The following is a 25,411-nucleotide window of genomic DNA, read 5'->3' as shown; positions in this document are numbered from 1 at the left end:
TGAAAGACTCCCGATTACAAGAGATCCAGTTGTGTAGTGTGAACATAAGATGAATCCCCACTAGACCGTGGATAGTGACACCAGAGTTCCAGCAGCTTTTATTTAAAACAGACCAGTTTTTTTTACATCTGACCATCCGGACAAGTTTTATTTCAACATAAATTAGGAATTCAGAGTTTGTTTGGCAAAAATATCACCGTTTTGTGTAATCTTGTCCTTCAAGACAGTTGCTGCTTTTGTACAGAACAGATTATCTTCGTGGCAAGTACAATTTATTTAGTTATTAGGATTTTAACATTATAATTTACACACTTTGGCTACATTCATGACAGGACAGGTAGTTACTGCTTACACCAGTTAACAAGTTTATTGTCAAACACAGTCACTGATAATTTAGTATATCCAATTTCCTTTACTTGTACGTTTTTCAACTGTGGGGTGAAACTTACACAGACACTGGGAGAACATGCAAACTCGACACATAAAGGACTCTGACCGCCCCACCTGGGGATCGAACACAGGACCTTCTTGCTGCGAGGAGACAGTGCTACCCACTGCGCCACCACCCACACATCAGTACAAAAAGGCAATAAATAGGTAATGATTTGAACAATATAAAAACACAGACAGACGAATTGTTCTCTGTAATCTAAATTCTTTGGGTTTATATATCACTTATAAACCCAAAGTATTAGTGGTTAAGGTACTGGACTGATAATCAGAAGGTTGCTGGTTCAAGCCCCCCAACTGTCAGGCTGTAAGTCAAAGTATTCAAATCAAATCAAGGTTTTATCTGTCACATATATAGTCACAGATAGTACAAACTGGCAGTGAAATGCTTTATTGTAATATTGTAAGTCTCATTGAATAAAAGTGTCTGTTAAATGCAATGTAAATGTAATGTAAAAGATGAGTAAACCACTAGTACTAGGAGCATAAGAAGAACAGGACAAAATTAGAAAAGGTTGTCTTTATTTGTTGATGTCTTCATTTTTTTAATGTTCACAATATTGCAACCAACATTATTAACGTAGATGATTTTTTTTAACATAAGAATGCTGCCAGCTTAACAAAAATATTTACGTTTAATAGTCTTATAAATTAAATGCTTTGTTTTTGGTTACCTCAACACTTTTAACGTGTGCCACCTAAACTACCAGTTGCTGAAGCAATTGCTATGCAGCAGTAAGAGGTCTGAACATGGCTTTCTCCTAACAGTCTCTGCTGCATTTGCTCCTTCAGTCGGAGCTCGAGTTCTCTGATCTTTCTCATCATTTCTTCTCCTCCTCCCACTGAGCTTTCAGACTTTCCACTTTCAGTCGGTGTTGCTCTGTCTCCATCAGACTGAGCTTTTGTTCCTCCAGCAGGTCGCTCCTGATGTTCTTCACCTCCTCCTGATTTGATTTCAGGAATTCCTGTGTTTTTCCGTCTGAGCATTGAACGTGAGCTCCTTACACAAGTCCTTCGCTATAATATCGTTCTTCTCCATCTCACTGGTCATCCTCAGATTCTTCTTTTTATTGATCATCTCCAGCAGATCTTTTCTCTCGTCCTCCCACATGGTTTCCAGCCTCTGTCTCTCCTCCTTCTCGGCCCTCAGCTGGACCTTCAGCTCCTTCTTCCCGTTTCTCCCAGTACTGCAGCATCTCAGGAACGACCGCAGTCGGTCTTCAACAGCTGTACATGTCACGGTTGTAGCGAATAATCAAACTGTTTAAATAAACGTAGCGCACAGTCGTACAGCAACAAGTCTCTTGATCTGTCAAATCGAAATGAGGCTGAAATGCACAGTGCCGCCTTATATAGGCTGGTTGTACTTGTGACGTCATCTCTCTAAACCAGGGGTCTCAGACTCGCGGCCCGCAGGCCGATATTTTGTGGCCCCCGACATAACGTCAAAGTTCATTGTTAGTGTGGCCCGCACGGTTTTCTCACATGCACCTATTTTGCCGAGTCGTTGCGCAACTCTTTACTCTTCGCATTTTATTATTTTTTTCACTTAGCAACGTATTAGCAACGTCACTTGGCTGAAACGTGATTCAGAGCGACACCAAGTGGAAGAAAAATATATCCTGTCAGCCAGTGCAAGGTACAGAGGACAGAAAGGTGCGATCGGAAAAGAAAACGAATTTACCAAGAACAATTTAATCAAAAAGAGCAAGAATTTAAAATATATAAAACAGACAATGCACTTGATATTAAGAATTAAGAGAGGTGAAGTAACATGGACACCAGAGTTAGCTCAGTGGCAGAGAGATTTGGTAGAGCAGAAGGATGTGTAGGATGTTAACAAAAAGAATAAAATCTAGATCACTTTATTTATGAATGTGAAATTCCTCTAAGAATATATAGAAAGGGCTTTCTGAATAATATCCCAAACACTCAGGTACTGGGCAGAGGTGGAAAGAGTACTAAAATATTGTACTCAAGTAAAAGTACTACTACTTTAAATAATTTTTACTGAAATACGAGTAAAATTACTAGTCTAAAAACCTACTCAAGTAAAAAAGAAAACTCATTTAAAACGTACTCAGAGTAAACGTTACTTCGTTACTTGTGTTAGTAAAAAAAAAATTCTTAACAGCAGGGGGGGTCTCTCCTGTGTAATGCAAACAGGACAAGTGGATATAAATCTCACAATAGTTGTTTTTAATTGAAATATAATAGAAAAAACATGTTGATAGAACATTTAAAGCTTTTAGGAATGTAATGTGTTATTTTAGTACAGACCATCCCATAAAACACTTTCAAAATTGTGGATTCTATAGAGCAGCCTTCTTTATACAAATACAAATACCAAACAACATCCTACTGCAGATCTCATAACTCAAAACAAGTCACGGTTACAGGTGTTGTGACTTTCACTAAATGACCCAAAGAAAACCTTCAAGATGTAAGACAATTCTGGGAATAATGGATCTTTGAAGGGAGCTGGATCTTTAGGTTTCTGGCAGCAAAGAGTAGGTAAAAGAAGCCTATGTTCTGAAGAATTGTTCATGTTCTGAACTGTTATTAATAAAGATTGAGAAGTTTGGATCAGTTGTACTTTTGTTTGGAATACCTGAAACCCTTTTTTTGTGGAATACTTGATGCGGCCCAGCCGCTCCTAGACTCTACCTCCAGCGGCCCCCAGATTTTGAGACCCCTGTACTAAACTAATCAAAATACAATGTTTTTCCTGCCTCTCTCTCTACTGTTACCAGGAGAAAACGTCATGAATAACAAAAAAAAAACAAAAAAAACAGGGCTTTACCCCCTACTCTGCTTTTAGGTTTGATTAAAATAATAATAAAAAATTACAAAACTAAGTTAAACTTTTAACTACCAGAGAAGATACACAACACGACTTTGGCGGTTTGTCTGGTTGGTGGCGCAGGAGGGGAAGAGATGACTCCCGCTCAGCCAAAACAAAGTACATGCTCTGAGCTTCTCAGGAATGGAGTTCTAGAGTTTGGGACCAGATATACTAAAAGCCCTGTCACATAGAACAAAGCCTGAAAGGGGGGGCAACAAGTATGTTCTTATCTGATGACCGAAGTGAACGAGTAGGTAAGTGTGGATGAAGTAAATCAGTGAGATATGTAGGTGCTTGGCCATGCAAGGCCTTAAAAACCAACAAAAGAACCTTATATTGAATGTGGTATTGGATGGAAAGCCAGTGGAGCTGTTTAAATGAAGGAGTTATGTGATCACGTGATCTTGTATGTGTTAGGACCCTCGATGCTGAATTTTGTACATGCTGTAGCCTCTTCAGCCTGGAGGCAGGGTGCCCATAAAGAACAGCATTACAATAGTCTAGTCGGGAAGTGATTAGTGCATGAATGAGAGTTTCAGTTACAGAGAATGAAAGAGAGGAGCGCAGTCTAGAGATGTTCTTAAGGTGAAAATCAGCAGTTTTAGCAACATTTTTTATGAGATTCAAAAGAAAGAGTGGAGTCTAGAATGACACCAAGATTGCGGACCTGAGACAGGGAAGAATTGGTAAAATCTGGGAATTTCAACATATCATATTTTTTACAATTCTCCAAAAGTGCCACCAGAGGGCGGCAACATAAAAAAAATTTAAACATAGGTTACAAGATCTCGTTTTACTATAATGTTACGATTCCTTTTGATGGTATAGGGGTATTGATGGGGTAAGTATCTAAAAAAATAACCTTTTGTGAAGTACCAGAGTAGCAGAGAGCAAACAGACCCAGACACAAACTTTGGCTTGTACTGACTTTTTACTGGAAAAAATGAGAAAAAACTATTCACAAAACAGATATTTATGGTACAATCTATAAATAAAATATATACAATATAAATTTACATAATAAACAAAAAAAAACATGAGGCTCTGGGCTTAGGTGGTTCTAAAGCAAAGAAAATAATAAAACAAATCCCCTAACAAACAAAAGACATAACAAAACCTACACTAGGATTACCTGTCTTAACAAAAATACATGGGGTGGCACACACCTCTTACCTAATGTATTTAGACAGATGGCTTCCTACGTGTAGCAATATGTATGGGCGCGCCCTTACTTACCTGCCCAGGCCCTGAAATACAACCACCTGACTGTACGTAGTGACGGTACACTTAATTTAGCTGAAACACTGAGGAGGAGGCACAGACACATACACACACAAATACAAGGGTTAGACTTTCTTTACAAGTTCTAGTGACGGCATGAGGAAACACAAAACAATCCGTATGTACCTGAACCTGAAAATTCTCACCACCGGTGATAATCGGCACTCGCACAATATACAACAAAACAAGTTACTTGATTGTCACCACGTCAATGGAGATTGCTACCAGGATGAGTATTTGTTTTTGACTGAAAATCTTTTTCGACAAATCCTCACGTCGCTTATATGACTTAAACAATTTATCAGTTCCCGCTCAGCGTTGTCCTGCTTTGCGGATCATCAGGCATGACAATCTCTAAAAGCGGCTCATGCATTTGGACAGAGAGAGTGTTAATCACCATGGAGCATAAACATTTAACAATAAAATAAACCCATACGTGCACAATGATTCTTTTTTTTTTACCAAGATTTTATATGACCATTTTATATTGATATTTTACAATTCTCCAAAAGTGCCACAAGATTGCGACATCACAAGGATTTTATTAACATGGGCACGAGACTGAGCTCCACGTGGACCAAACCATGAAGGTGCTTGTGATCCATAATCCCATTGCTGAGAATAAGTTGGTAGACATGTCTATTCTGATAGAGGACAACCAAGTACTGAACGCAGACATCCCAAGTGTCCCGGAGGTTCCGGGAGTCTCTCACATATACATAGCGGCTTCCTGATGCCCGCAAGTAAGATAAAATCTCCCGGAATCTAGAACGAGCGGCCAAGAGCGACACAAACGCGCACGCAGGCGACACAGACTTTATTCCCCGATCGGGTATTAAATCCGTTATCTGATATACAATCTAGTGAACTGTGTAGGAAACATAAATCAAGTGTCTAATATACAATCTAGTGCACTGTGTAGGGAACATAAATCAAGTGTCTAATATACTGTCTAGTGCACTATGTTGGGAACATAAATCCGTTATCTGATATACAATCTAGTGCACTGTGTAGGGAACATAAATCAAGTGTCTAATTCACTATCTAGTGCACTACGTAGGGAACATAAATTCATATTTAAAATACTATCTAGTGCACTATGTAGGGAACATAAATTAGTTATCTGATATACAATTTAGTGCACTATGTAGGAACATCAACCAATTGTCTAATTCACTATCTAGTGCACTACGTAGGGAACATAAATTCATATTTAAAATACTATCTAGTGCACTATGTAGGGAACATAAATTCGTTATCTGATATACAATCTAGCGCACTGTGTAGGGAACATAAATCAAGTGTCTAATATACTGTCTAGTACACTATGTTGGGAACATAAATCCGTTATCTGATATACAATCTAGTGCACTGTGTAGGGAACATAAATCAAGTGTCTAATTCCCTATCTAGTGCACTACGTAGGGAACATAAATTCATATTTAAAATACTATCTAGTGCACTATGTAGGGAACATAAATTCGTTATCTGATATACAATCTAGTGCACTGTGTAGGGATCATAAACCAATTGTCTAATTCACTATCTAGTGCACTACGTAGAGAACATAAATTCATATTTAAAATACTATCTAGTGCACTATGTAGGGAACATAAATTTGTTATCTGATATACAATTTAGTGCACTATGTAGGGAACATAAATCCGTTAACTAATACGCCACCTAAAGCATTATGTAGGGAACATAAATTATCTATTATCTTTCACACTATCTAGTGCACGTTGAAGTACACATTAATGTGTTTGTGACACAAACAGTTAGCTTAGTAGCTCAGTTAGCAGCTCCTTTTTATTTTTTTGAGCTTGGGGGGTCGGGGTCGAGGTCCGGGGGTACCTCACTGAAATGAGTTTTTGCAACTTGGGATGTCTGTGAACGGATGTGGAGACCGAGCCCGGGCATGCATGCTGGTAATGAGATTGATTCATGGCCTCAACCTTGAGTATCCTGTGAATCTGAAATATATATTTGAAGTATTCCAGAAACTTTTTCTGGAACTCGATGGAGGAAAAGCTGTACAAGAGGGTTTACAGTCTCAAGAAGAAGTTATCTCACAGGAAGAAGGTACCAGGTGGCCTGGGAATTGAACCCAGCTAAATTTCAGCAGCTTAACCCTTAGATGCATGAGTGACTGGACCCTACACTCTTCCATAAGTGGGTCAAAAATGACCCGTGGTACAATCAATGTGTTTTTATGCCACATTTGTCATTTTGGTTAAAAATGATCATTTATATTATATTTAGTAATATATTCTGGTCCACAAAAGAATGATTTCATGTTTGAAATATTTGTATTTTTCACTTTTTAAAACTAAAATTTTTAAAACATTTTGAAAATTGGAAAAGAAAATTACACAACAGCAATAGAACAATGTCAACATCTATTGTGTGTGTGTGTGTGTGTGCGTAAGAGAGATAGAGAGAGAGTGTATTTCACGGTATGCAGTTGTGACAAACTACCTGTGTCTGGCTGTAATCATTGCACACAGGTACGTACAGGTGCATTTTGCACACAGACTGTTGACTTTACAATCTTTGTTACTTGGGCAGATCTGACACCTCTTTCTCTTCGGTTGACTCTGTCTGATTCTTTCCTGTGGCTTTTATCACCTTGGGGGCAACCTTCCAGTCAACGTCTCATGTGTGGGTTGATAAGATCTATCTATCTATCTATCTGTCTGTCTATCTATCTATCTGTCTGTCTGTCTGTCTGTCTGTCTGTCTGTCTGTCTGTCTGTCTGTCTGTCTGTCTGTCTGTCTGTCTGTCTGTCTGTCTGTCTGTCTGTATCCATCCATCCATCATTCATCCATCCATCGTTAGCTAGCTAGTTTCACAAACTGCAAATTTGATGATAGATGATAAGAAACACATACTTCTTTACACAATATACATAAATGACACCTACACACATGCACACACATGCACACAGTACATACAGTAATGTTAGCTAGCTTAATTAGCTAGCTAGTGTTAATTTGTTGATACATGATAATTACAGATCATCTTTCACACAGTAGTCATGAATGACACGCACCCACACATTTCTAAGGTAAAAAAAAAATGAAGATAATATTTACATGTATCTTGCTGTGTCTCCATAATCTTCTTAAGGGGAGACACTTGTTATATAGTCTGTGTGGTCTACAAAATATATATTCCTGACAGTCACAGCTGATAAGAATCAAAGGTTCCCATGAAATTCTATAGGAAATGAATGCGAAGAAAGAGAGGCCAGGCTTTGCTCTCACTGTGAGCTGGCAGTGGTGGAGACAGAGCTGCACTTCCTAACAGAGTACCTGAAGTACAGCTCTATCAGGAGTCTATACTATAGGAAGATCAGCAGCATCTCCCCTGAGTTCCTACACTGCAGTAACACACACAAACTGCCCTACATACTGGGAGAGAAGAGCGGACTGATCACACATGCTGCACAATTTGTAGCAGCTTGTCACAATCTGAGGGACAACCAGTGAGGCTGATCACAAAGTATTATTGATTATTATTGATATTACATTGGGTTTTATTTTTATAATTTTTTTTTTTTTTCATTTTACCATATCATGTTATTTTTTTACAGTTCTCCAAAAGTGCCACAAGGGGGCGACATTCAAAGTTTTTTTTAAAACGGTCACAAGATCTCATATTACCATTTCATAATAGTTTTTACAACAATTCTCAGAAACTGCCACAAGAGGGCGACATCTCAATTTTGTTTTACCACGGTCACAAGAAATCTGGAGGCCACAAATAAACACAAAGCCAAAATTACAGTGCTCTGTTTACCTGCATATGCTCATAACATAGCCGTGTAGCTGTTTTTACTGAACCAGAGCTTTAATTTACATATAAAATATAAGTATACACTCTATCTTTATCCTGACATTCTTTTCTTTGTTTTTTATTTCTGGCAGTCTCCTGCTTTAACTGGAAGCCCCGCCCTCAGTCACTCCACCCTATCGCTCATTGGTTGCAGTGGAGAACAGGCTGCAACTAATCAGCAGACACTTGTACTGCAAAAAGACAGAAAGAGCGAACAACCAAACACAAATACATAAAAACAGAAGAAAAAAAAAACGTGTCCCTCAGGCACGTAACAATATCATATCAGTATTTTTTTATTTTACAATTCTCCAAAAGTGCCACAAGAGGGCGACCTTACAAGATTTTTTTTTTACCAGCATGGTCACATGATCTCAGTTTACCATAATATTATCTAATAATAAATCATATTAGTTTTTATAACAAATCTCCAAAAGTGATACAAGAGGGCGACATCTCAATTTTTTTTTGACTGACCACAAATAATCACAAGGCTCAAATTACAGTGGTCTGTTTACCTGCATGTGCTCATAACATAACCTTGTAGCTGTATTTACTTAACCAGTGCTTTAGAAGTATTCACTCTATCTTTGTCTTGACATTCTTTTCTTTCTTTTTTTTTATTTGTGGCAGTCGTCTGCTGTTTTGGTACTGAAAGTCCCGCCTCTAGTCACTCCATCATATCTCTCATTGGATGCAGTGTAGAAATTGCTGCAACCAATCAGCAGCCAATTGTACTGAAAAAATTCAGAAAGACAGAAAGAGAGAACAACCAAACACAAATGCATGAAAACAGAAAAAAACACGTGTCCCTCAGGCACATAACAATATCATATCACTATTTTTTTTTATTCTCCAAAATTGCCACAACAGGGCAACATTACAAAGATTTTTTTTACCATGGTCACAAGATCTCATATTACGACATTATATTACTTTTTTGCAAATCTTTAAAAGTGCCACAAGAGGGCGACATTAAAAGATTTTATTTTTACCCATTTGGTCAAATTTTTTTTTACAGTTTTCCAAAACTGCCACAAGACAGCAACATTACAAGGATTTTTTTTTTTACCATGGTCAAAAGACCTCATATTACCACATCATATCACTTTTTTTGCAAGTGCCACAAGAGGGCGACATTATATATTTTTTTATTATGGTCACAAGAAAACTGGCCACAAATAATCAATTAATCAAATAATAAAAGTAAACACTCTAGCTTTGTCTTTACATTTTCATTTTCAGCATTTAGCAGATGTTTTTATCCAAAGCGACTTTCATTTTGCAGTCTAAGCAATTGAGGGTTAAGGGCCTTGCTCAAGAGCCCAGCGGTGGCAGCCTGGCAGTGATGAGGTTTGAAACAGCAACCTTCTGCTTACTAGTCCAGTATCTTAACCGTTAGGCTACAACTGCCCTTGAGATTCTTTTCTTTTTTTTAATATTGAAAGTCCCGCCCCCAGTCACTCCACCATGTCTCTAATTGGTTGCAGTGGAGAACAGACTCGTAACAATATCATATCACCTTTTTTTTACAATTGTTCAAAAATGCCACAACAGGGCGACATTACAAAGATTTTTGTTTATTATGGTCACAAGATCTCATATTAACACAACATATTATTTTATTGCAATTTTCCAAAAGTGCCAAAAGAGTGCGACTTTACAATATTTTTTTTTACCATGATTACATGATCTCATTTTACCATATCATGTTAATTTGTTTTACAATTTTCAAAAAACTGCCACAAGAGGGCGACATTATAATGATTTTTTTTTTACTATAATCAACAGACCTCATATTACCATATTATATTAGTTTTTATAACAATTCTCTAAAAGTGCCACAAGAAGGCGACATTTTTTACTTTTTTTACCATGATCACAAGAAAACTGGCCACAAATAATCACAAGGCTAAAATTACATTGGTCTGTCTTTCTGCATGTGCTCATAACATATGTTGTAACTGTATTTACTCAACCAGTGTTTTAAAAGTATACAGTGCCTTGCAAAAGTATTCAGCCCCCTTGAACTTTTCAACCTTTTGCCACATTTCAGGCTTCAAACATAACGATATGAAATTGTAATTTTTTTGTGAAGAATCAACAACAAGTGGGACACAATCGTGAAGTGGAACGAAATTTATTGGATATTTTAAACTTTTTTTAGAAATAAAAAACTAAAAAGTGGGGCGTGCAATATTATTCAGCCCCCTTGCGTTAATACTTTGTAGCGCCACCTTTTGCTGCGATTACAGCTGCAAGTCGCTTGGGGTATGTCTCTATCAGTTTTGCACATCGAGAGACAGAAATTTCTGCCCATTCTTCCTTGCAAAACAGCTCGAGCTCAGTGAGGTTGGATGGAGAGCGTTTGTGAACAGCAGTTTTCAGCTCTTTCCACAGATTCTCGATGGGATTCAGGTCTGGACTTTGACTTGGCCATTCTAACACCTGGATACGTTTATTTGTGAACCATTCCATTGTAGATTTTGCTTTATGTTTTGGATCATTGTCTTGTTGGAAGATAAACCTCCGTCCCAGTCTCAGGTCTTTTGCAGACTGCAACAGGTTTTCTTCCAGAATGGTCCTGTATTTGGCTCCATCCATCTTCCCATCAATTTTAACCATCTTCCCTGTCCCTGCTGAAGAAAAGCAGGCCCAAACCATGATGCTGCCACCACCATGTTTGACAGTGGGGATGGTGTGTTCAGGGTGATGAGCTGTGTTGCTTTTACGCCAAACATAACGTTTTGCATTGTGGCCAAAAAGTTCGATTTTGGTTTCATCTGACCAGAGCACCTTCTTCCACATGTTTGGTGTGTCTCCCAGGTGACTTTTTATAGATATCTTTGAGAAATGGCTTTCTTCTTGCCCCTCTTCCATAAAGGCCAGATTTGTGCAGTGTACGACTGATTGTGTCCTATGGACAGAGTCTCCCACCTCAGCTGTAGATCTCTGCAGTTCATTCAGAGTGATCATGGGCCTCTTGGCTGCATCTCTGATCAGTCTTCTCCTTGTTTGAGCTGAAAGTTTAGAGGGACGGCCGGGTCTTGGTACATTTGCAGTGGTCTGATACTCCTTCCATTTCAATATGATCGCTTGCACAGTGCTCCTTGAGATGTTTAAAGCTTGGGAAATCTTTTTGTATCCAAATCCGGCTTTAAACTTCTCCACAACAGTATCTCGGACCTGCCTGGTGTGTTCCTTGGTCTTCATGATGCTCTCTGCGCTTTAAACAGAACTCTGAGACTGTCACAGAGCAGGTGCATTTATACAGAGACTTGATTACACACAGGTGGATTCTATTTATCACCATCAGTCATTTAGGTCAACATTGGATCATTCAGAGATCCTCACTGAACTTCTGGAGTGAGTTTGCTGCACTGAAAGTAAAGGGGCTGAATAATATTGCACGCCCCACTTTTCAGTTTTTTATTTCTAAAAAAAGTTTAAAATATCCAATAAATTTCGTTCCACTTCACGATTGTGTCCCACTTGTTGTTGATTCTTCACAAAAAATTACAATTTCATATCGTTATGTTTGAAGCCTGAAATGTGGCAAAAGGTTGAAAAGTTCAAGGGGGCTGAATACTTTTGCAAGGCACTGTACACTCTATCTTTCACTTAACATTCTTTTCTTTTCTTTATTTATTCGTGTCGGTCTCTTGCTGTTTTTTTTTACTGAAAGCCCCGCCCCCAGTCACTCCACCATATCCTTTATTGATTGCAAAGGAGAACAGGCTGCAACCAATCAGCAGCCACTTGTACTGCTCATCCCCAGTCACTCCATCATATCTCTCATTGGCTGCAGTGGAGAAAACGCTGCAACCAATCAGCAGCCACTTGTACGGCAAAAATACAGAAAGACAGAAAGAGAGAACAACCAAACACAAATACATGAAAACAGAAAAAAAACACGTGTCCCTCAGGCATGTAACAATGACATATCACTATTTCTTTTTTTTTACAAATCTCCAAAAGTGCCACAACAGGGCGACATTACATAATTTTTTTTTACCATGGTCAAAAGACCTCATATTGCAACATCATATTACTTTTTTGCAAATCTCCAAAAGTGCCACAAGAGGGCGACAGTACAAGGACTTGTTTTTTACCACGTTCACAAAACCTCATATTACCATATCGTATTAGTTTTTATAACAATTCTCCAAAAGTGCCACAAGAGGGCGACATTACAATTTTTTTTTACCACGGTCACAATAAAACTGGTGGCCACAAATAATCACAAGGCCAAAATTACAGTGGTCTGTCTACTTGCATGTGCTCATAACATATGTTGTAGCTGTATTTATCTAACCAGAGCTTTCAAAGTATACACTCTATCTTCATTCTGACATTCTTTTCATTTTTTTTATTTGTGGCGGGCACCTGTTGCTTTTATATTGAAAGTCCCGCCCCCAGTAACTCCACCATGTCTCTAATTGGTTGCAGTGGAGAACAGGCTCGTTTTTTTTTGCCACAACAGGAAGACATTACAAAGATTTTTGTTTTACCATGGTCACAAGATCTCATATTAACACAACATATTACTTCATTGCAATTCTCCAAAAGTGCCACATATATTGTTTTTATTGTACTTAAAAAGGGCAGAAAGACAGAAAGAGAGAACAACCAAATACAAAGACGATGTTGATGCATGCTCAAATACAAAGACATGAAAAAAACACGTGTCCCTCAGGCAAGTAACAATATCAAATCACTATTTTTTTTTTACAGTTCTAAAAAAGTGGTCACATGAACTCATTTTACCATATCATGTAAAAATTTGTTTACAGTATTCCAAAAGTGCCAAAACAGAGTGACATTACAGGGATTTTTTTTTTTACCATGGTCATAAGACCTCATAATACCACATCATATTGCCACAAGAGGGCGACATTACATTTTTTTATTTTTACGATTGTCACAGGAAAACTGGTGGCCACAAGAAAGAAAGAAAGATAAGAAAGATATCCTTTATTTGTCATATATACATATACAGATGTACAGTACAATGAAATTCTTTCTTCGCATATCCCAGCTGGTGTTGGAAGCTGGGGTCAGAGCGCAGGGTCAGCCAACTTACGGCGCCCCTGGAGCAGACAGGGTTAAGGGCCTTGCTCAAGGACCCAATAGTGGCTACATAGCAGAGCCTGGATTTGAACCGCCAATCTTCCGGTTGATAGCCCAAAGCCCTACCCACTAGGCTACCACAGGCCCCCACAAATAAACACAAGGCCAAAATTACAGTGGTCTGTCTACCTGCATGTGCGTTTAACATATTCTTGTAACTGTATATACTTAACCAGAGCTTTCAAAGTATACACTCTAGCTTTGTCTTGACATTCTTTGTTTTTTATTTGTGGCGGTCGCCTGCTATTTTTTATTGAAAGTCCCGCCCCCAGTCACTACACCATGTCTCTAATTGGTTGCAATAGAGAACAGACTCGTAACAATATCATATCACTATTTTTTTTACAGTTCTTTAAAAGATCCACAACAAGTCGACATTATAAAGATTTTTGTTTATTATGGTCAACAGACCTCATATTACCACATCATAATAGTTTTTATAACAGTTCTCTAAAAGTGCCACAAGAGGGCGATATTAAAAGTTGTATTTTTTTATTAGGGTCACAAGAAAACTGGACACAAAAGAAAACGCTGCAACCAATCAGCAGCCACTTGTACTGCAAAAGGGCAGATAGACAGAAAAAGAGAACAACCAAACACAAAGACATGAAAACAGAAAAAAAACACATGTCCCTCCGGCACGTAACAATATCAATTCACAATTTTTTTTTTACAGTTCTCCAAAAGTGCCACAACAGGGCGACATTACAAATATTTTTTTTACCATGATCACAAGATCTCATATTCAGTGATGGCATAGTTACCTTGAAAAATTAATCTGATTACTGATTGCTGATTACTCCTTTAAAAAGTAACTTAGTTACTTTATGGATTACTTGATTTTAAAAGTAACTAAGTTAGATTACAAGTTACTTTATTAGTTATATAATGCGGAATATTTTAAAGATATTCCTTTGCAATACTTTATCATTTGGCTGCCAACTTGTGTGTACTGATGAGACTGAATTGAATCCCAGAACATGCTAGTGTGAATGCATGGAAAACAAATTTTAATTTTCTTTCAAGAATATGATACAGACTGACCAACACTATTACGCTAAATCAGCATTGAAAATTGACTTTACTTTTAATAGCCTTCTACAATGCTGGAGCTTCTTAAAACGGAAGATTTTCTTTTAAATAGAAGTGTTATTTACCTGCTGTTAAATTGTTTTCCAACAAAATCCGCCCAATTTGGCGGATAATCGCCCAATCTGGCAACACTGGAATGCGCAGAGAAGCTGGCGCTTTTACTCGTAGCGCGCCACGAATACTACTAAATAGTACTACTGTACTTCTGTAATTGTGTTGGTGGTTGACATTTATGTTGAGTGTATTACTGCACTGTTTTGGTGAAGAACTACTCATCTGAGGTGCACTGCTCCTGCCTGCAGAAATGCTTCCGCGTGTGTGTGTGTGTGTGTGTGTGTGTGTGTGTGTGTGTGTGTGTGTGTGTGTGTGTGTGTGTGTGTGTGTGTGTGTGTGTGTGTGATCTATCCATCCATCCATCCATCCATCCATCCATCCATCCATCCATCCATCCATCCATCCATCCATCCATCCATCCATCCATCCATCCATCCATCCATCCACCCACCGTTCTCCAAAAGTTCCACAAGAGGGCGACATTACATTTGTTTGTTTTTTTGTACCATGCTCACAAGAAAACTGATGGCCACAAATAAGCACAAGGCTAAAATTACAGTGTGCTGTGAAGGGAGCTTCCAATTAATACAGATAGACGCTTTTCTCGCCTTGCTGTCATGTCTTGCTCTCCGTTATCATTTCAGCATCTCCAAGCGGAAATACGAGCTCAGGAGACGCAAGCACCTGCTACTTTATAACTAGTATACATGTATAGTTATGTGTTAATTCTCCAAAAAATGGTGTTAAATATGATAATATTGTTACTGATAGTATTGTTGGGGTAAAATAATTTTGCCATTTATAAAGTTTAAGTTCACCGATCACAGATTTAATTACTTTCTTTAAAAAGACTGAAGAAGACTGTGCCTAAATTTTCCCTAACACCTTATGAGGATAATTTAATATAATATTTTACATTTGTAAGATGTTTCCTCCATCCACCTTTCCTAGCTGCACTTCTGTGGAGTGTGGTGGTTGATTGTGCTCTTGTTGAAGGGTTTTACAGTTCACTTCCCCTCCGTCCTAATTACTTTGGAACAGCCCTTAATGTGGTGAGCACTCCACGTGAACACGCAAACGGAGGTGGAGTGGAGAGGCGGAGTGAGTAGGGAGCGGATTGGGATTGGGGGCATATTTCGCATTGGTTGCAGTGGAGAACAGGCTGCAACCAATCAGCAGCCACTTGTACTGCAAAATGACAGAAAGAGAAAACAACCAAACACGACATTACAAGAATTTTTTACCAACATGGTCACATGTTTTTATTTTACCATTTCATGTTATTTTTTTTACAATTCTCCAAAAGTGTTCTAAGAGGGTGACATTACAAAGATTTTTTTCTATTATGGTCACAAGACATATACTATATTGCCTTAAGTATTCACTCACCTGCCTTCACACCTATATGAACTGGAGTGACGTATCATTCTTAATCCATAGGGTTTAATATGATGTCGGCCCACCCTTAGCAGCTATAACAGCTTCAACTCTTCTAGGAAGGCTTTCCACAAGGTTTAGGAGTGTGTTTATGGGAATTTTGACCATTCTTTCAGAAGCGCATTTGTGAGGTCAGACACTGATGTTGGACAAGAAGGTCTGGCTTGCAGTATCCACTCTAATTCATCCCAAAGGTGTTCTATCAAGTTGAGGTCAGGACTCTGTGAAGGTCAGTCGAGTTATTGCACACCAAACTCGCTCGTCTAAGTCTTTATGCATTATCTCTGGTGCACAGTCATGTTGGAACAGGAAGGGACCATCCCCAAACTGGGAACACAAAGTTGGGAGCATGAAATTGTCCACAATCTCTTGGTATGCTGAAGCATTAAGATTTCCTTTCACTGGAACTAAGGGGCCAAGTCCAACTCCTGAAAAACACTGCCACACTATAACCCCCCCTCCACCACACTTTACACTCGGCACAATGCAGTCAGACAAGTACCGTTCTCCTGGCAACCGCCAAACCCAGACTCATCCATCGGGTTGCCAGATAGAGAAGCGTAATTCGTCACTCTATAGAACACGTCTCCACTGCTCTAGAGTCCAGTGGCGGTGTGCTCTACACCACTGCATCCGACGCATTGCATTATGCTTGGTGATGTAAGGCTTGGATGCAGCTGCTCGGCTGCATTCTATGAAGCTCTACACACTGTTCTTGAGCTAATCTGAAGGCCACATGAAGTTTGGAGGTCTGTAGCAATTGACTCTGCAGAAAATTGGCGACCTCTGTGCACTATGAGCCTCAGCTCTGTCATTTTACATGGCACTAACACTTCATGGCTGTTGTTCCCAATCGCTTCCACTTTGTTATAATACCACTGACAGTCAATATTTCAGTACCATGCTGGAATTCACTGAGCTCCTGAGACCCATTATTTCACTAAAGATTGTAGAAGCAGTCTGCATGCCTAGGTGCTTGATTTTATACACCTGTGGCCATAGAAGTGATTGGAACACCTTAATTCAATTATTTGGATGGGTGAGTGAATACTTTTGGCAATATAGTGTATTAACATTTAAAATTACATTTTTACAATTCTCCAAAAGTGCCAAAAGAGGGCAACATCACAAGAATTTTTTTTTTACCATGGTCACAAGATCTCATATTGCCATATCATAACTAATTTTTAACAGTTCTTTAAAAATGCCACAAGAAGGCAACATCACAATTTTTTCAACATGGTCACAAGATCTCGTATTATCATATCATATCACTTTTTTTTTTTTTACAATTCTCCAAAATTTCCACAACAGGAGTTTGCATGTTCTCCCTTTGTCTGCATGGTTTTCCTCCAGGTGCTACGGTTTTTTTTCCCCATAAAGGGGTATTTAAGGACAAGATAACACGAAACTGTGATATTTTTGCCAAACAAACCCCGAATTCCTAATTTATGTTGAAATAAAAGTTGTCCGGATTGTCAGATGTCAAAAAAACTGGTCTGTTTTAAATAAAAGCTGCTGGAACTCTGGTGTCACTATCCACAGTCTAGTGGGGATTCATCTTATGCCAAATTCACACTACACGACTTTTCAAGACATCAGGTCTCTGTACAGTTCACACTACACGACTGGATCTCTTGTAAACGGGAGTCTTTCAAGTCGGTGTGGCTTTCACACTACACGGCTGATCGGTGATAGGGGGTCACACACTACACCATCTATCACCAACTGGAATCACAGGAGAGCCTCTCTGGTCTCCCAAACTACGTTTAGTCACGAAAACAAACGTGAGAAGTGATTAAAGGTTTAACCTTCCTGATAGGTTATGGGTCAAATTGACTCTTCTTAAGGTTTTAAACTATAAAAAAATATATAGTTAAAAGTACTTTTTCAGGATGAAACTTGGCTTAATAAGTAAAAGCAACATATAAAATAAAAATGGTTTATTTCACATATTTGCAAAAACATTCAAACATTTTATATCAATTGCAGTTTTACAGGACAACGTATGTTAAAGTTTTTAATTCATGTCACATCCTTGTGAGGAATAAAGCAGTATGTAGGGCCCGAATAGCTCAGTCGGTAGAGCATCAGACTTTTAATCTGTGGGTCCAGGGTTCAAGTCCCTGTTCAGGTGAGTTGTTCCTTACTACAGTAAGCACTAATGTCCTGTACAACGTGGTTTATTTAGAAAGTTAAAAGATTTGTACTTAGTGAGATATGTCTAATTGAAATAGCATGTACTTGATCTAGTTGTACTTGAAATAATTGTACTGCCAGCTGTTTCAAACACACTGTAGTAAATAGAGGACAGTTTAAATCTACATTTATGTGTAGCCTAATAATGCACTGAGTTCTAGATATTAATACCTACATATATTTTACGTTGAATTACATGCATCATAATTTCAGTTCTTGCTTCACAGAGCCGCTTTGTTATTGCACTGCACTAAACAGTTGGTATATCCTGCACTATTTTAGGCCTTACATAATGCAGCATCAATTCTGTTAGTACATTACAATTTACAAAGGGTAAAAGAGGGTTCTTTTTAAAGGGAATTAGCTCAAATGGTAGAGCGCTCGCTTAGCATACGAGAGGTAGCGGGATCGATGTAAAAAATTCTCCAGTAAAGAAAAATTATGATCATTTAAGGGCATCATGTAATATGAAAGTCGTTGTGTCATTGCTCACTGAAACGCAGCATTAAAAATTATGTCAATCTGTAAGTGTTACAATGACATTAACGCTCTGTATTCATTCAAATCATTTGTTGAAGACCATTTTTGATTTTTAAATTGACAAACACGCAATAACTTATAATATATAAAAAATATAATATATATAATATATATATAAGTAGAGGTACGTGACTTGTTGATGTTTTTTTTTCTATTTATCCAGGGAAACGCTTTGTAAAAGATGAACAGCTGAAACTAACGACATTCCCTAAACTGATGTATTTCAGTCATGGTTTTTATCTAACTCGCTTATGACACTTGTTAACACTTGTTAGCTATCGTTGCGGCTGAAACACATGAATTTTTAAATTAGAACAGACATCATTGTGAATACGGTTGTTTTTACTTGTTCTGACTAACATTAAATGTTCTTCTTATTATCATCATTATTATTCTAAATTATTATGTTTATTATTATTTTTTTCCATTTGTTCTTTCAGCTACATGACAGTTAAGCACCCTGGACTCGACCTAGTCCTGCTTGGTAGCTGTGTTTTACTTCACACTAAACAGCCTATTTTTCTAGTAGAAAATGAAGCTCACATCCGCTTATAAATACATGTGGAAAACACCAAGGCCTGGTTTGCACTTTTCAGCCTGTGTCTACAAGAAGATCGGGTTTCCTCAGCATATTTTTACGTGTAATAAGATGTGAAATGTGCGCTGCGTCGCTTTACGCATCAGGAGCGGTGTGCTGTTTTAGCAGAACACAAGGAAACAGCATCGTTAGGTTCCCTTTGCGGGCTTTTACATGAACGAGAGAACTTGTGTTCGGCCGACGTGCACTTTATTACCTCGCATTTTATATCAGGACTTGTATTTTAATCATTATTTGCCATGAGAAAACACAAGTGCGCATGTGTCACGGAAGCACAGACGCTGCGCTGGCCGAGTTGAGTCTACACAGTTCTCATGTGTGCTATAAAGCCCCGCCCCCTCTCGTAAGAGGGAGGAGTCTCTGTACAACAGAGCACAGCGCTTCACTCGCTCTTTCTTAACGCCGTTTTAGCTCCAACAACGATGGTAGAAGAAGCTCCAGCACCGGCCAGCTCGGCCCCCGCCAAGGCTCCTAAAAAAGAGGACCGCGGCCAAACCCAAGAAAGCGGGTCCCAGCGTCGGCGAGCTGATCGTCAAAGCTGTTTCCGCTTCCAAGGAGAGGAGCGGCGTGTCCCTGGCCACCCTGAAGAAAGCTCTGTCTGCAGGTGGATACGACGTGGAGAAGAACAACTCCCGCGTCAAACTCGCCGTCAGAAGCCTGGTGACCAAGGACATCCTGGTGCAGACCAAGGGCACCGGCGCCTCAGGCTCTTTCAAGCTCAACAAGAAGCAGACCGAGGCGAAGAAACCCGCGGCCAAAAAAGCCGCCGCTCCTAAAGTGAAAAAAGCCGCAAAGAAACCCGCCGCTGCAAAGAAGCCCAAGAAGGTAACAGCCAAGAAGCCCGCCGCTAAGAAGTCCCCCAAGAAGGTCAAGAAACCCGCTGCTGCCGCTAAGAAAGTCACCAAGAGCCCCAAGAAGGCTAAGAAGCCGGCGACCCCCAAGAAGGCAGCCAAGAGTCCTAAAAAAGCCAAGGCAGCCAAACCCAAGACCGCCAAGCCCAAAGCGGCCAAGGCCAAAAAAGTTGCACCCAAGAAGAAGTAAACATGTTCCTGTTTTATTAACTTCGTTTTATTAAAACGGCTCTTTTAAGAGCCACCTATATCTTCCCATAAAGAGTCGCGTTTCCTAAACACATATATACATATAAGCATGCATGCGAACATACAACTGTTCATACATGCAACCATCCATACATACATATTTTGTGGAGAGAGTGATAAGCAAGGAGTTAAAAACACTAAGTATGACTGGTCCTGTTTTATGTGTAATAATGACTTTAACCCAGTGTTGAGAGCAAAGTTAAAACTCGATAACACACAGATGGTTAGATGAATGAAGTTTTATCTGAAGCTGGAAAAAAGTTTTGCATTTATCTGTAAACATGCTAAGCTTGTTAGAGAAAACATAGTTAACTTAATTTAAACCTCATGTCAGGTTAGTTAACTTGGTTAACCACAACATAACGAGTCTTTTTTTTGCAAACCTCAATTATCTTAATATTCAGTCATTTGTGAGACATATTTTAATTATTCCAATTTGGTGCATTTCATCCTAATAAGGATAAAACTATAAAAATGTAATTAAAATGAAACTTGTTAATGTGACAATTAGTCCAAAAATGTAATGTTTATTAACTGCATGTTTTGACAAGACAAATTAAAGTATTAACAAATTACTTTTGACCCTTTTCATACCATAATAATTGATGTTGCAGGAACCTGAAGGTTTAGAAGTGGACCAGCCCTCATTGGCAGTAGTTGTGATGATGAACATGAGAGCTTCTGCAGGTGACACACTAAAGGACATCATGATTATTATTGAGGGAGCGCATGTCATCACAGGACTAAAAGTATTGGACTGGCCTACCAGAGAGAACGTGTGGAGAATTTTGTAAGAAGTGACTATGACAACAACCGTGTACTGTTGCACACCTTAAGACACGTTTTCAGGAACAATGGCACAAAATACACCAGAACACTTCATTGCTAGGTATTCAAGGTGCCAAAACATCTTTGTGTTGAGACGGAATGGCAACATTACAAAGTGGTAAATGCTTTACCATCCCAGCTTTTCTGGAAGGTGCTGCAGCCCTGAAATGCAAGAATGGATGTTTACTAACACATGAAATAAAGCTGACACAAACAGCTCAATAAAAATAGTTTGATTACAAATTATCACGATTAATTTTTTTTAATCGCGATTAAAAATTTAACGCGATTAACGACAGCCCTAATAATAATATGAACTAATTCATGAGACACACATCAGAAAAACATCAACTTAACTTTTGCTGTGGTCATTTTGCAGGCTAGCGTGAAGAGCAGAAACGGAATGTAAACATGAAGTGCCGTCAGGGAGCCCAATCCCCCCAATCTCAATCCGCTCCCTACTCACTCCCCCTCTCCACTCCGCCTCCGTTTGCGCGTTCACGTGGAGGGTCCCTCTGTAGTGGAGTGTTAGTGAGGAGGGAGCGGATTGGGAAAGACCGCATGAGGTACTGTACGGTGCTGGCAGCTCACCTAAAACTGCTCGAGTGGAAAACATCGATTTCATATCAGTTCACAATGCTCATAAATAAAATGATGAACACGAAAACGAAGGCTATTCTATCTATAATATTAGTACGTTCTCGTTAGTTTTGTAAACGCCTAATACAGTTAGTTAGTTATCGTTTTTTTTTTTATTTTAACAGCACCGGGTTTGTTTGGCGAGATCAAGGAGTGTAGCAACTCTCTCTCTACAGCTCTGAGTGTATTATAATAACTTTAAGAGTACAGTGACATTTTATTATGTGTAATCTCCTAAACTCACCACATAGTGACAGTCGTGGACAACTCGTGAAGAACAGCAGGGCCCAAGAATAGTAATATATTAATAAATAAAAAATCAAGTATTATAAACATGTGAGGCTATCTAGATAATGTGTATGACATATTCAGATCTAATATTTAAAAAGAAGAAAATTCTCTTAACTTGATAAGATGGGTGGCTCTTAAAAGAACCGTTGGTTTGCCAGAGCGACTAAGGCGCTTTACTTGGAGCTGGTGTACTTGGTGACGGCCTTGGTACCCTCGGACACGGCGTGCTTGGCCAGCTCACCGGGAAGCAGCAGGCGCACGGCGGTCTGGATCTCCCTGGAGGTAATGGTGGAGCGCTTGTTGTAGTGAGCCAGACGAGAGGACTCACCAGCGATACGCTCGAAAATGTCGTTGACGAAGGAGTTCATGATGCCCATAGCCTTGGAGGAGATCCCGGTATCAGGGTGGACCTGTTTCATGACCTTGTACACGTAGATAGCGTAGCTCTCCTTCCTGGCCTTTCTGCGCTTCTTGACTCCTTTGCCGGCGGTCTTGGTGACGGTTTTCTTGGAGCCCTTCTTGGGCGCGGCTTTCGCTGGTTCGGGCATGATGCTGCTGTTTCCTCTAGAGCAAACTGCGAGTGAATGTAGACGCTCTACACGCCCGCTTTATTAACCCTGCATGCTGAGTAAGCCAAGTTGGAACACGTAACTCTGATTGGTCCAAGGTCCTGGGTTTCTATTGGACAGACAACATACCGTTCCACGCCCCCTTCTGCCCCATTCACTAGAATCTGTTCTTTGTTGTCTGTTCCCGCTTAATCTGAGGTCGATACATGTTTTAAAACCGAATATAAAAGAATCAATAGCAATATTTTGTTACATTTTATTAAATTGTATATAATATATATATTATACATACACAGATCGATCAATTTCATTTTTTTGTTTAGTTTTTTAAGCTAAGCATTCGGGCACAATGTTTTACTGTATCTTACACAAAGATCGTGTTAATGATTGTAGTGTAATCTACAGTATGGCTGTACATTGGTAGTATGCAAACACGCCGTATGACTACTAACTACTAATAATAATTCCAAGGTTTTAAGGCTACATAAGTGAATGTGTTATTTTTTCTTAGAATGATGCTTTTGGGGCTAAACGAGTGATTTGCCCATCCACGCATCAGTGAACGTACTACTACTATTAATAACAATATTAATAATAAAGCAGGACTTTCTCTTTAGTAGAAGATATGGGTGGCTCTTAAAAGAGCCGTTGTGTTAGTGTGGAGGTCTGAACGTTTAACCCCCGAATCCGTACAGGGTGCGTCCCTGGCGTTTCAGAGCGTACACCACGTCCATTGCGGTGACGGTCTTTCTCTTGGCGTGCTCGGTGTAGGTGACGGCATCACGGATGACGTTCTCAAGGAAAACCTTGAGCACACCGCGGGTCTCCTCGTAGATCAAGCCGGAAATACGCTTCACACCGCCACGGCGAGCCAAACGGCGGATGGCGGGTTTAGTAATACCCTGGATGTTATCACGGAGAACTTTGCGGTGACGCTTAGCGCCTCCTTTTCCAAGACCTTTGCCGCCTTTTCCTCTTCCGGACATCGTTACTGCTCTCGTCGAGATGAAGCGAGTCAATGCAGGACGAGCGTTCACAGCGAGCCTGTTATTTCCCTCTACCGGACCTAGTTGAAGACAATGGGGCGGAGTTAAGCAGTGACCGCCCACTGTGACCGCAGCTGCTCTGAGTAGATCTCATGTAAAGCGCGTAACTTAGAACCTCCACTGTTTTATCCTCACAGTAAATCGGTCCACAATCGATGTGATGTATTCCACATGACATATTTTTCTGTAACTAATGTTTAATGTTAAGAATTTTTTTTCTAAACATGTTGTGCCAAAAGAAAGAAAGACAAACAAAGAAACAACCCTAAACCCTATGCAACCTTAAACCTTATTACAATGTACTATAATCGCCATGTTTGTCGCATGTTTTAATATTGTTCAATTAGGTGGGACAAAGAGCCATTAGAGACATGACAATGTAGCCAAAAAATAAAAAAAAAACATACTAGGAATACGGAAAGACGGTGTGGGAGAATACAGCAGTGTATAATCAAAAATTTATATTAGTTCATATCAGTACAGTTGTAGTGAATATTGAATTTGAAACAAACAAATAGCTTTAGAAATCTGTCAGTGCTTGTGAAAGTAGCATTAGAGACACGTTATGATAAAAACAAAGATCTAAAACACCTGCAGCAGTGTAGGAGGAGGTGTAGGGTAAATAAAACATGAGGGTAAAATTGTGTTGGAATGTTTAATATATAAATGAACAACGCCAGTGTTTGTTGCTAGCTTTTGCAGATGTGTGTGTGTGTGTGTGTGTGTGTGTGAGAGAGAGAGTTAAAAAAAAAAGTAAAATAGGTGAATATTTACATTTTCAGCATTTAGCAGACGCCTTTATCCAAAGCGATTTACATTACAGTAACAGTATACAGTCAGAGCAATTGAGGGTTAAGAACCTTGCTCAAGGGCCCAATAGTGATAACCTAGCAGTGGTGGGGCTTGAACCAGTGACCCTCTGGTCAATGGCCTAGTACCTTAACCACTAGGCTACATCTGGCCCTGGATATGTGTCACATAAAAAATGTGTAAAGCAGTGTTTGGATTTGTCTGTGCTGAACAATACTGATGCAAGTCTTTATAAGTGACATCTGTGTTGAAAATGTGTTTGTATATTTCACTGTATTGTGAGAAATGGGAAGTTATAAGTCATATTCTGCTAAAGCATAACGTTTCATAAACATATTTCAAAGTCAGACACATCTTGATTAAAGTGAAAGTGATCTTAGCTGTGTATCAATAAAATCCAAATAAGTGAAAGAAGACATTTTATGTTTCAGTGTTAGCTGTGTTAAAACCATTTCTGAGTTTTAAAAAGAATTATAAAAAAAAAAAAAGCATGTTAATAAGTGAGATCTCTTGTGTAAGTGTAGGAGCCATGTGTTGTTTTAGAAATGTGTCCGTATATGTGAACTCAAATTAATTAATTAATTAATTTATTTTCTTTTTTTATGGGGTTGGTTTTCTGGTTTTTTTTATTTCCCTCTCAGTTTATGATTTAGGTGTGTGCGAG

General features: G+C 39.1%; 2 protein-coding genes and 1 pseudogene across 2 annotated transcripts in view; 1 reads left to right on the top strand and 2 right to left on the bottom strand.

Moving 5' to 3' along the window:
- The first annotated feature begins 19,838 nt into the window (after positions 1–19,838).
- LOC134328826 (histone H1-like) lies at positions 19,839–20,505 on the top strand (annotated as a pseudogene).
- A 1,937-nt stretch (positions 20,506–22,442) lies between these two features.
- On the bottom strand, positions 22,443–22,870 carry LOC134329049 (histone H2B-like). The gene has a single exon (XM_063010295.1). The coding sequence runs from the start codon at positions 22,868–22,870 to the stop codon at positions 22,496–22,498; it is 375 nt and encodes a 124-aa protein (XP_062866365.1). The 3' UTR covers positions 22,443–22,495.
- A 674-nt stretch (positions 22,871–23,544) lies between these two features.
- The window catches only part of LOC134329072 (uncharacterized), a gene marked incomplete at its 5' end in the record, with an annotated part of 63,802 nt that continues 61,935 nt past the window's right edge, over positions 23,545–25,411 (bottom strand). The window contains one exon of the mRNA XM_063010318.1: positions 23,545–23,887. Within this exon, the coding sequence (XP_062866388.1) occupies positions 23,566–23,887 (322 nt within the window). The remainder of the gene's footprint in view (positions 23,888–25,411) is intronic.

Source organism: Trichomycterus rosablanca, chromosome 15 (genome assembly GCF_030014385.1).
Source record: "Trichomycterus rosablanca isolate fTriRos1 chromosome 15, fTriRos1.hap1, whole genome shotgun sequence".
Taxonomy (NCBI): domain Eukaryota; kingdom Metazoa; phylum Chordata; class Actinopteri; order Siluriformes; family Trichomycteridae; genus Trichomycterus; species Trichomycterus rosablanca.
Note: the sequence above shows the minus strand (reverse complement) of the source record. Positions and strands in the feature narration are given on the sequence as shown.

What these genes read in the sequence shown, in the direction of transcription:
- LOC134329049 (XM_063010295.1), bottom strand. Translation starts at nt 22,870, where the DNA reads ATGCCCGAACCAGCGAAAGCCGCGCCCAAGAAGGGCTCCAAGAAAACC.